Here is a 12563-nt window from a genome sequence, read left to right as displayed (position 1 = left end):
AAGTTTTCCAACACAAGTCCAACTCATAATATTTGCATTTATATAGCACTTCACATAATGTATTACTTTTGACATGCAGTGGCTGTTATGTAAGCAAATGTGGCATCCATTCTGTACCAGCAACATCCTGCAGACATGAGGGGATGATTAACCAGTTAATCTGTTTTTAGTTGTAGGAGAATTGCTCTTCTTCAAATAATGCACAGGACCTTTTCGTCATCTGAACAACCAATACAAGTGGTTGACATCACTGTAACATCTCCAAAGGACAGCACCTCCAACAACGCAGCACCCCTCAGGAGTACATCAGAATGTCATCTTAGATTATGAGCTTAACTGTGGTATAGGTCTCGTTCCCACAATCTTCTGACCCAGAGGCAACAATGCTACCAATGGAGACAAGCTGACACACATTGAATAACAGATAACGCACAAGTGTAAAGTGTGCTGATCTGGTTTATCTGAATTGTCCAGCTTTCGTGGAAATTCAGGACACCACTGCAAAGCATGAACATGATGCATGACGCAATACATATATACCTACCTGATGGTATTCTGAATTTCAAACAAAGCTAGAAATTCCAGTATAAAAGATAAAAATTTGACACTTACAGTGAAAGAAGGGTCATGTTTGTAGCTACAACTCCAAAGCTTGGTACTGCAGTTAATTCATTGTGAGTTATTTTTCTGAAAGTCAGAAAAGGTAGAGTCATAAATGGATAGTGAATTGATCATCAGAATCTCATACAACTTAAATCATATTTATTTCTAACAAAAAAAAGTTTGACTTACACTTCCTGTAGACTGTGAAGATGATTAAATAAGCTGCCATTGATAGAAGTAATTCGATTATGGCTCAAATCCCTGTAAAATATAACACACATTACGTATTAATATGTAATTTCACTTCAATGCTTGTAATTTACAACAGAACAATAGAATAATCTGATAAAACCACTAACACAATCTACAGTATTGAGGTCATGGAGAAATAAGGGATAAATTTGCACCGACATCTCCTGCTGAGTTTTCAAACCAGTTAAATGAATAAACTGTTAAGTTTGAAACTACAAGAAGTAGTTCCCCAACAGCACAGTGGGTAAATTTACTTAGTGGTATGATTCTGAGATATACAAACCATGAAGGTCACAAGTTCAACGCCTGGTCCATACTGAATTAACTGACCTGAACCCGGCCAACAGTGGTGGAACTACAATTGTACTCCGTGCCCCTAAGCTTGGACAGAGGGCAATTCGTCCAGGTTTCCTGCTCTGCTTTCTAGAGATTGTGACTGGAAACTGTGCATGTGCTGCATTGATCCAGTAAGTCATCGGGAAGCTACTTTCTTGTAGTTTATAAAATAGTCGAGGTGTAAACAGGATCAGCTGTGACATCCTTTGGGGTTAAATAGTCTGCCAAATAGTCACTGTCCAGCTCACTTGATGAAATATTATTTAGACGATGTAACTGCCAAAAGAACTGTGGCCCAGTATGCAAGGAGCACTGCCTTCAGAAGAAACGGAGACAAATATTTTTAAAAAACATAAAGCTTCATATACTTAGGATTACACAGTGCAAGATGTTTACACTGTGCTGAATGTTCCCAAACATTCAAATTACATTTTGCAGCCAATAAAGGACAAGTTTTCAAACTGGTACCAGGCTTTAGGGCAGGTTGTGAACAACTAATCAAGTGTGTATAATACTGCAACATGCTTGATCGGCATTAGAGGCATGCTGGAGAGAGGGGGAAAAAAAAGAACACAAATGGAAAAAAAAACCACACATTTTCCTTTTTACAACTCTGAAAATTCTCAAACGTATAATTATAGATGGTGATTCTTGATGTGCATCACTGAATCATATGGCTACTGATTTAACAAGTTTCCAATATTGTACAATGTACAAGTACACAGAAGAGTCAAAGGCTGAAAGGTTTTACTTAAATTTATGCTGTCTGCTGTTCACAGGGGGAAAAAAAATCAGTTCCTGGCTTAATATTTGGTTAAGACAACACATTATAAAAAAGGTTATTCTAGTTGAAATTAAATCAGTTGTCTTGCATCAATGGCGGTGCACAATGTAGTCATGAACTAAGCCAGTGGAGTCCAATAATCAGTAGTTTTTGAATTGCAATCCATACCAGAGAACTTAAAGCTGAAACCCTGCAAATTTTTTTATTTGAAGCATGTTTGCAAAAGGGACCTACCAGACAGCTACAGACACGAGCAGATCTGTTCTGCTGCAGTTGTAACATGTACTGAGCTGGCAATGGCTTTAAACTACAAAATCCTCCAATTACTAATACTGCTGTGCAAGATCGCCACACTGGAGCCAGACACTTTCACTTGGAGCTCATGCTTCATCCCATCTGTAGTCTATCAGTGACTGTGAAAACAGCATTCAATCCATTTTAAGTAAAGTTGCCCCAACTACTTTCTGCAGAGGGTTACAAAATGTCAAAGACTACAGCAAGAATTAGAGACACTAGAGTACAAGTTGGACAAGATTTCTGAGAACCTTGGAACCATACTAGAGCTCAATTTACAGCAATCTTGTGCATATAAGTTTAAGAAACAGACATTTTAAATTATTGATCACATTTTTTTGGAATAATTTAAGCATTTCAACAAGACTGGCACACTACTACATGTGCAAAGAAAAACAATGCAGTTGAATTCTGAAGTAACTTTATCTCCAAAATGCTAGATAGGAAAAAAAAGACTAGGACTCAAACTGCACTTTTTCCATTAGCAAAAAGACTTTCCTTTTACTACTTTTATGCAGTGGGCTTTAGAAAATGCAGACACTATAAGTCTGGAAGCAACATAGGTGCAAGTCTCTACTAGAAGAACAGCTTGTTTTAGTAAAGGATTATTTTCAGCTAAGGAATTTTCTACATATGGCAACTTGCCCTTGAAAAGTCCTGTGTCCCACTTCACATATAAATTTCTTTACACACACAAAAAATCCAGAGCCAAGACAATCACCATTTATGGAATTAGATTTTAGACACAGTTGTTTGAGGGAGCGGGGGTGTGTGTTTGCGGGGTGGGGGAAAAAAAAAAAGAGAACCCGGAGATGCTGGGAACTCAGAGGTCCTGCCGGATATCCTTTTTTTCCTCCATTTCCCAACCGGCAGCCGGCCAGGTTGACAGGCTAGCCAGCTGCCGGGCGGGAAAGCCAGCAGTAGAATGCCACAGCAGGCGAGGAAGGGCAGACCGGGAAACATCCTGGGTTGGGGGGGGGTAATCACCGGGAAATATCGCGGGTTCTTGGTGGGGGGGAAGTCGAACAGCAATTGGGAGGGAAAGGGAACAGGTTCAGGATCGCGAGTTTGGAGAGGGGGCGTCGACCAATCACAGAAGATTTGCTTGGGGGGCCGGGGGCGGGGAAGCACTCCTGCTCCTCCTGGCCCACAAGCAGTGCTCTAAAAAGCACCTACCTGCTGGAACCAGCTGCTCCCGCCTCCCTTTAGCTGCCGAGTTTCCAGAGGCCTGGGAAACCCAGACAGCCAGCATTAAATTTCAATGGCTGCCAAAATAGCAGGAATGGAGCCTCATTTACATATTATACTTACAGGCCTGCCTCTCTAGCGTAGGTTACTTGGACACCCCCAAACCTGCTGAGGTTAAAACAGAAACAGGCGCGTTCAGCTGAGGTCGGAAATTAGCCAATTTAACCCCCCCCCACCTCAACCCTCTCCTGCCCGTTGTTGGGGGTGAGGGGAGGTTAAAACTCCCCCCAAAGTCTCTCAAGTTATTGACTGTTACCTTCTTTTGACTCAAAAATGGCTGAACTAGTTTTGAGCACTACTTTTCCAACTTAAGTTTTAAATGAGATTTGTATTTATTCTGCAGGTCTGTTTAGGACTGCTGCTAGTAAAAAAAGATAATTCACACCTATGTATAAATTAAAACTAATCAGTCCTGCCCCAGTGGCTCAGTAAGTAATTTCACTATGGGAAACGGAACTGAGTCACTTAGGACTTTGGGTAAAGGCAGACCTGAGTTCCTCCACAATGCCCCTCCCTCCCCCCCCAAACGACATACAAAGAATGGCCAATCAGATACCAGAGGTTTGCAAAAATTGTACTCAACCAGTTACCACCATCTTTAGGGGGGGGGGGGGGGGGGGGGGGGAAGACATTTACAAAAAAACATTTAATGTCAAACATTTATGATTTATTGTATACTGAAACCAAAGAAAATATTTGGAAATACCAGTCAATGCCTAACACAACACTAATCTGTACAGATCAGAAAGATTCCATTTTCAATCTCCAGCCTTTGCTAAGTTAGTTGTTTTCAGACAGGGTGCTACAATTGATTGTTGTGATCTTAGGCTAGAGAGGATTAAAAAAGAACAGCTAGAATTCCCACTCCTATTTGCTATCCAGTATCCCACTGCTGAAAAATATGAGTATGTGGATTCAGTTGACAACAGGATTGATAAGCCCAAAAAAGCTGTAATTTTACCAGAGATGCATGGCTGAGAAAAGCAAAATATAAATCAATAGTGAGTTCCTGCCATTCCTTTGCTCATACCAAAGGCTATCATTCACTATACATTTTATTTATACAATTTTCTTTCTTTCTCTTCGGAAAGTGTTGACTCATTACTGTGGTAGTTTCATAGGCACCACGAGACGTCTAGTATCTTACCGAAGTGGGCAATCTTCATGTGCAACAATGAGTACCAGCTCTTTGCTGAAACAATCCAAAACTAAACCCACTTCCCTGCTCTCTCTCCATAACCCTGTAACTTCACCATTTCAAAATGTTTATCTACTCTTCCTATGAAAGATATAATGGTCCCTGCCTCAACTAATCCCTGTGGCAAAGTATTTTATGCTCTTACAGCTCTCTGCATAAAGAAATTTCTCCTAGACTCTCTCCTCATTCACTTAGTGACAATTTTAAATTGATGACCCCTTTTCACTACTCTGCAATCACAGAAAATAGTCTTTCCCTGTTCACTATCAAAATCTTTCACAATTTTGAAAACCTCAATTAAATCTGCTCTTTTAGCCTTCTCTGTTCCAATGGAAACCATCCCTATATCTCAAATTTCTCATGGCTACAATTTCTTATTCCTGGTATCATTCTGATAAATCTATGATGCACATTCTCAAAGGCTTTAATGTTCTTTGTAAATTTCAGCATCCCATTATAGAAAGTACTTTGTGATCTAATCATTTTGTACAAATTTATCATAACTTCTTTGCTCTTCCGTTCTATTCCCCTAATTATAAAACCTAAAATGCTATTGCAAATATAAACAAATTAATGGGAACAGGGATTACAACTTTATACATACTTCCCCTACGTGGCCCATAAAGCTTGGACGCCCCTGGAATAACTTATATACACTCACTAAACCCACATAGGAAGACTGGCCATTTGGGAGAGGTATTTAGGATGGCTGACAACGTGAAACCATGGGTCATTCCCTTTAGACGTAGAGGAGCCATTTGGGGTTTTAAAAAAGTCATTTGTGAGGCAGCTAACAAATAAAACACTTGAATTTATGTAGCACCTTATCACATGTTTAAATATCTCAAAGTATATCACACAATGAATTAGTTAGCATTTGCTCTTCATTTATTTTGCAAGTAGCTTTCTGATTACTGCTCATACCATACAGCTCCTAGATTAATCACCTTGCGAAACAAAACAAAATAGTTAAAACTATTGCTACAAATGAATATACTGACATGACAGAATATTAAAAATAAGTGATTTGACTCCCAAGATATGTTCAATGAATAGCTGAGCTATACAGAAGATTAAGAATCCATGTTTAATCCTTGCTGTGTCAAATTAACTGATCTCAGTCAGGTGCTACAATTGGGTTTGGTCAGGGTTCCCATTACTGGTGACTATCCAGCAGCCTCTGTTAAACGTGTGTGAACATCTGGCAACGATAGGTTCATGCTTAGCTATGTTGCTTTTGTGGCCTAACTGTCTACCAACACTATCAGAGCTTACACATGAATATGATCGGTTGAGGTACCAAAGGGTTATCCTACCCTGGAACTGTACCAGGAGGAAAAGGGAGGGGAGAAAATTAGTGAGAGGAGAAAAATAAATCACTAAGTAATATTTCTTTCTGGCAATCTGGAACATAAATACAAACTAAGGAGGTGGAGTTACTCAATCACAGGATGTGGGCATGGATTAATGGCTTTATCGGTAACTTGTGGATTTAACCCAAATACACTTGGAAACAATTGCCTATTAATAATCAACAACTTACATTTATATAGCACCTTTAACTTGGTAAAATGTCACAAGGCGCTTCACAGGAGCGATTTTCAAACAAAATTTGACACCGAGCCACATAACATATAATTAGGACAGGTGGTCAAAAAGGTAGGTTTTAATGAGCGTCTTAAAAAGGAGAGAGGGGTAGAGAGGTCCAGGCAGCTGAAGGCACGGCCGCCAGTGGTGGAGTGATTGAAAACAAGAATGCGCAAGAGGCAAGAATTGGAGTAGAGCAGAGATCTCGGAGGGTTGTAGGAGGTTACAGAGATAGGGAGGGATGAGGCCGTGGAGGGATCTGAAAACAAGGATGAGAATCCAACAGTAATTTCAGGTATTCTTAAATGTTACTATGAATTTGTGAAGAATCTGCATTAATTAAAAGATTTCTGTTCTATACGCAACCTTCAGATGTTTGTACAAACTACAAGTGCAGCTGACTGCAGACAGACAGGTCTCCTTCCATATTGTGGAGATGCCGGTGATGGACTGGGGTTGACAAATGTAAGGAATCTTACAACACCAGGTTATAGTCCAACTGTTTTATTTGAAAATCACAAGCTTTCGGAGACTTTCTCCTTCGTCAGGTGAGCAAGTGTGGGATTCCATGGAAGGTTGCCGCATTTATATTCAGAGAACAATACCTGGTGATTACAGATAATCTTTCCAACTGCCCGTTGTCAAGGCAATCAAAGTGTTCAGACAGAGTGATGTTACCTACAGGACCACCGAATACACAAACGGCCAGAACAAAAAAGACAGAGAGAGAGAGAGAGAGAGAGAGAAACATCCGAAAGGAAGAGAAAGACAATGACCCGTTGTGTTAAAAACAGATAACTTTTTTACGCTGGTGGGGTTACGTGTAGTGTGACATGAACCCAAGATCCCGGTTGAGGCCGTCCTCATGGGTGCGGAACTTGGCTATCAATTTCTGTTCGACGATTTTGTGTTGTCGTGTGTCTCGAAGGCCGCTTACCCGAAGATCGGTGGCTGAATGTCCTGACTGCTGAAGTGTTCCCCGACTGGGAGGTAACTCTCCTGTCTGGCGATTGTTGCGCGATGTCCGTTCACCCGTTGTCGCAGTGTCTGCATGCTCCCGCCAATGTACCATGCTCCGGGACATCCTTTCCTGCAACGTATGAGGCAGACAACGTTGGCCGAGTCACAGGAGTATGAACCATGCACCTGGTGGGTGGTGTCCTCTCGTGTGATGGTGGTGTCTGTGTCGATGATCTGGCATGTCTTGCAGAGGTTGCCGTGGCATGGTTGTGTGGTGTCGTGGACGCTGTTCTCCTGAAAGCTGGGTAATTTGTTGCGAACGATAGTCTGTTTGAGGTTGGGTGGCTGTTTGAAGGCGAGTAGTGGAGGTGTGGGGATGGCCATAGCGAGGTGTTCGTCGTCATCGATGACATGTTGAAGGCTGCGGAGAACATGGCGTAGTTTCTCCACTCCGGGGAAGTACTGGACGACAAAGGGTACTCTGTTGGTTGCGTCCCGTGTTAGTCTTCTGAGGAGGTCTATGCGATTTTTCGCTGTGGTCCGTCGGAACTGTCGATCGACGAGTCGAGCGTCATATCCAGTTCTTACGAGGGCGTCGTTCAGCATTTGTAGGTGTCCATCGCGTTCCTCCTTGTCTGAGCAGATCCTGTGTATTCGCAGGGCCTGTCCATAGGGGATGGCCTCTTTGACGTGGTTAGGGTGGGAGCTGGAAAAGTGGAGCATCGTGAGGTTGTCCGTGGGCTTGCGGTAGAGTGAGGTGCTGAGGTGCCCGTCTTTGATGGAGATTTGTGTGTCCAAGAAAGAAACCGATTCTGAGGAGTAGTCCGTGGTGAGCTTGATGGTGGGATGGAACTTGTTGATGTTATCGTGTAGTCTCTTCAGTGATTCTTCGCCATGGGTCCATAGGAAGAAAATGTCATCGATGTATCTGGTGTATAGCGTTGGTTGGAGGTCCTGTGCAGTGAAGAAGTCCTGCTCGAACTAGTGCATGAAAATGTTGGCGTATTGGGGTGCGAATTTGGTCCCCATGGCTGTTCCGTGTGTTTGGGTAAAGAACTGGTTGTCGAAGGTGAAGACATTGTGATCCAGGATGAAGCGGGTGAGTTGTAGGATGGCGTCTGGGGATTGGCTGTTTTTGGTGTTGAGTACTGATGCTGTTGCAGCGACGCCGTCATCGTGGGGGATACTGGTGTAGAGTGCAGAGACGTCCATCGTGGTGAGAAGTGTTCCTGGTTCAACTGGTCCGTGGGTGCTGAGTTTTTGTAGGAAGTCTGTAGTGTCGCGACAGAAGCTGGGGATTCCCTGTACAATGAGTTTCAGGATGCCCTCGACGTATCCAGAGAGGTTCTCACACAGGGTTCCGTTGCCTGATACGATAGGACGTCTGTGTGTGTTGGCTTTGTGTATCTTTGGGAGGCAGTAGAAGTCTCCCATGCGGGGAGTACGTGGGATGAGAGCGCGTAGCATGCTTTGAAGGTCTGGATCGAAGGTCTTGATCAGTTTGTTGAGCTGGTGGGTGTGTTCCTTGGTCGGATCTGCGGGTAACTGTCTGTAGTGTTCCTGGTTGTCCAGTTGTCGGTGTGCTTCTTTGCAGGCTCACAGTGGAGAGGATATCCAAGAAGATCGCGCATGTAGACACAGACATCAAGTTTTTTCAGAGCTGCAAGAAAGCAGACAAGATCCCGAAAGGACTACAGATCACGAACCCACTCAAGTCGACACACAACTCAGATTACGCTGAGAGACTCTGCCGTCGTACCTCTCGCACACTCCGCAACCATCTCGTACACCAACTCTACAGCAGACACCGCAACCTCAAAACCAAGATAGAGTCCATACTCTCAACCTGTACTCGGGTCACAGCAGGCCAGCTACGAGACACCGCCAAACAGACGAGGCACTGGAACTACGCCGCCTACATGAAAACCAAGAGCAGGAAGCTTGAGAAACTCGGCATCACCACCAGCATCAACCAAGCCTCCCCCGGCACCACGGTTGCAACCACAGGGAAGTCTATCGTCAATTTATCCGGCCACACCCTTCAACCAGACAAAATCGAAGTTCTCAGCCGAGGGCTCAATTTCTGCCCCACCACCAAAATGGACCCCATTGGTCTCGCGGCGGACACAGAGGAATTCATCAGGAGAATGAGACTCCGGGAATTCTTCCACAAATCCCAAGATTTCAGCAGTGAACCCAATGAGACAATCAACGATCCAGAACAGCAGACAGAGGGATCCGCGGTACGGCAACCGAAGAAGAAAGAGTCAAACTGGACTCCTCCGGAGGGTCGCTGCCCTAAGCTTGACATGTATGCTCAAGCGGTCAGGAAATGCGTCAATGCCAGATTCATCAGCCGCACTCACAAGACAGTCGAGAATGTCACCCGAGCACAACGCAACGCCATCGACGCTCTCAAGACCAACTGCAACATTGTCATCAAACCAGCGGACAAGGAGGAGCCATCGTCATACAGAACAGAACGGACTATTGCAAAGAAGCACACAGACAACTGGACAACCAGGAACACACCCACCAGCTCAACAAACTGATCAAGACCTTCGATCCAGACCTTCAAAGCATCCTACGCACTCTCATCCCACGTACTCCCCGTGTGGGAGACTTCTACTGCCTCCCAAAGATACACAAAGCCAACACACACAGACGTCCTATCGTATCAGGCAACGGAATCCTGTGTCAGAACCTCTCTGGATACGTCGAGGGTATCCTGAAACCCATCGTACAGGGAGCCCCCAGCTTCTGTCGCGACACTACAGACTTCCTACAAAAACTCAGCACCCACGGACCAGTTGAACCAGGAACACTTCTCACCACGATGGACGTCTCTGCACTCTACACCACGATAGACTTCCCTGTGGTTGCAACCGTGGTGCCGGGGGAGGCTTGGTTGATGCTGGTGGTGATGCCGAGTTTCTCAAGCTTCCTGCTCTTGGTTTTCATGTAGGCGGCGTAGTTCCAGTGCCTCGTCTGTTTGGCGGTGTCTCGTAGCTGGCCTGCTGTGACCCGAGTACAGGTTGAGAGTATGGACTCTATCTTGGTTTTGAGGTTGCGGTGTCTGCTGTAGAGTTGGTGTACGAGATGGTTGCGGAGTGTGCGAGAGGTACGACGGCAGAGTCTCTCAGCGTAATCTGAGTTGTGTGTCGACTTGAGTGGGTTCGTGATCTGTAGTCCTTTCGGGATCTTGTCTGCTTTCTTGCAGCTCTGAAAAAACTTGATGTCTGTGTCTACATGCGCGATCTTCTTGGATATCCTCTCCACTGTGAGCCTGCAAAGAAGCACACCGACAACTGGACAACCAGGAACACTACAGACAGTTACCCGCAGATCCGACCAAGGAACACACCCACCAGCTCAACAAACTGATCAAGACCTTCGATCCAGACCTTCAAAGCATGCTACGCGCTCTCATCCCACGTACTCCCCGCATGGGAGACTTCTACTGCCTCCCAAAGATACACAAAGCCAACACACACAGACGTCCTATCGTATCAGGCAACGGAACCCTGTGTGAGAACCTCTCTGGATACGTCGAGGGCATCCTGAAACCCATTGTACAGGGAATCCCCAGCTTCTGTCGCGACACTACAGACTTCCTACAAAAACTCAGCACCCACGGACCAGTTGAACCAGGAACACTTCTCACCACGATGGACGTCTCTGCACTCTACACCAGTATCCCCCACGATGACGGCGTCGCTGCAACAGCATCAGTACTCAACACCAAAAACAGCCAATCCCCAGACGCCATCCTACAACTCACCCGCTTCATCCTGGATCACAATGTCTTCACCTTCGACAACCAGTTCTTTACCCAAACACACGGAACAGCCATGGGGACCAAATTCGCACCCCAATACGCCAACATTTTCATGCACTAGTTCGAGCAGGACTTCTTCACTGCACAGGACCTCCAACCAACGATATACACCAGATACATCGATGACATTTTCTTCCTATGGACCCATGGCGAAGAATCACTGAAGAGACTACACGATAACATCAACAAGTTCCATCCCACCATCAAGCTCACCACGGACTACTCCTCAGAATCGGTTTCTTTCTTGGACACACAAATCTCCATCAAAGACGGGCACCTCAGCACCTCACTCTACCGCAAGCCCACGGACAACCTCACGATGCTCCACTTTTCCAGCTCCCACCCTAACCACGTCAAAGAGGCCATCCCCTATGGACAGGCCCTGCGAATACACAGGATCTGCTCAGACAAGGAGGAACGCGATGGACACCTACAAATGCTGAACGACGCCCTCGTAAGAACTGGATATGACGCTCGACTCGTCGATCGACAGTTCCGACGGACCACAGCGAAAAATCGCATAGACCTCCTCAGAAGACTAACACGGGACGCAACCAACAGAGTACCCTTTGTCGTCCAGTACTTCCCCGGAGTGGAGAAACTACGCCATGTTCTCCGCAGCCTTCAACATGTCATCGATGACGACGAACACCTCGCTATGGCCATCCCCACACCTCCACTACTCGCCTTCAAACAGCCACCCAACCTCAAACAGACTATCGTTCGCAACAAATTACCCAGCTTTCAGGAGAACAGCGTCCACGACACCACACAACCCTGCCATGGTAACCTCTGCAAGACATGCCAGATCATCGACACAGATACCACCATCACACGAGAGGACACCACCCACCAGGTACATGGTTCATACTCCTGTGACTCGGCCAACGTTGTCTGCCTCATACGTTGCAGGAAAGGATGCCCCGGAGCATGGTACATTGGCGAGACCATGCAGACACTGCGACAACAGATGAACGGACACCGCGCAACAATCGCCAGACAGGAGGGTTCCCTCCCAGTCAGGGAACACTTCAGCAGTCAGGGAATTCAGCCACCGATCTTCGGGTAAGCGTTCTCCAAGGCGGCCTTCGAGACACACGACAACGCAAAATCGAACAGAAATTGATAGCCAAGTTCTGCACCCATGAGGACAGCCTTAACTGGGATCTTGGGTTCATGTCACGCTACACGTAACCCCACCAGCGAAAAAAAGTTATTTGTTTTAACACAACGGGTCATTCTCTTCCTTTCGGATGTTTCCCTCTCTCTCTCTCTCTCTCTCTCTCTCTCTGTCTGTGTCTTTTTTGTTCTGGCCATTTGTGTATTCGGTGGTCCTGTAGGTAACATCACTCTGTCTGAACACTTTGATTGCCTTGACAACGGGCAGTTGGAAAGATTATCTGTAATCACCAGGTATTGTTCTCTGAATATAAATGCGGCAACCTTCCATGGAATCCCACACT

At 45.2% G+C, this 12563-nt stretch overlaps 1 protein-coding gene across 2 annotated transcripts in view; it reads right to left on the bottom strand.

Moving 5' to 3' along the window:
* Positions 1-12563, bottom strand: part of lrig3 (leucine-rich repeats and immunoglobulin-like domains 3) — a 68227-nt gene that overhangs the window by 44656 nt on the left and 11008 nt on the right. The window contains exons 2-3 of one of the 2 annotated variants that reach the window (XM_067999397.1): positions 793-864; positions 613-687 (exon numbers count right to left, since the gene is read on the bottom strand). In XM_067999397.1, coding sequence (XP_067855498.1) covers positions 613-687; positions 793-864 — 147 coding nt within the window. Of the gene's footprint in view, positions 1-612; positions 688-792; positions 865-12563 lie in introns of those variants that run through there. The other variant, XM_067999398.1, reaches the window with a different exon arrangement.

This window comes from Heptranchias perlo, chromosome 18, assembly GCF_035084215.1.
Source record: "Heptranchias perlo isolate sHepPer1 chromosome 18, sHepPer1.hap1, whole genome shotgun sequence".
Classification (NCBI taxonomy): Eukaryota; Metazoa; Chordata; class Chondrichthyes; order Hexanchiformes; family Hexanchidae; genus Heptranchias; species Heptranchias perlo.
This window is presented reverse-complemented; position numbering and strand designations above follow the sequence as displayed.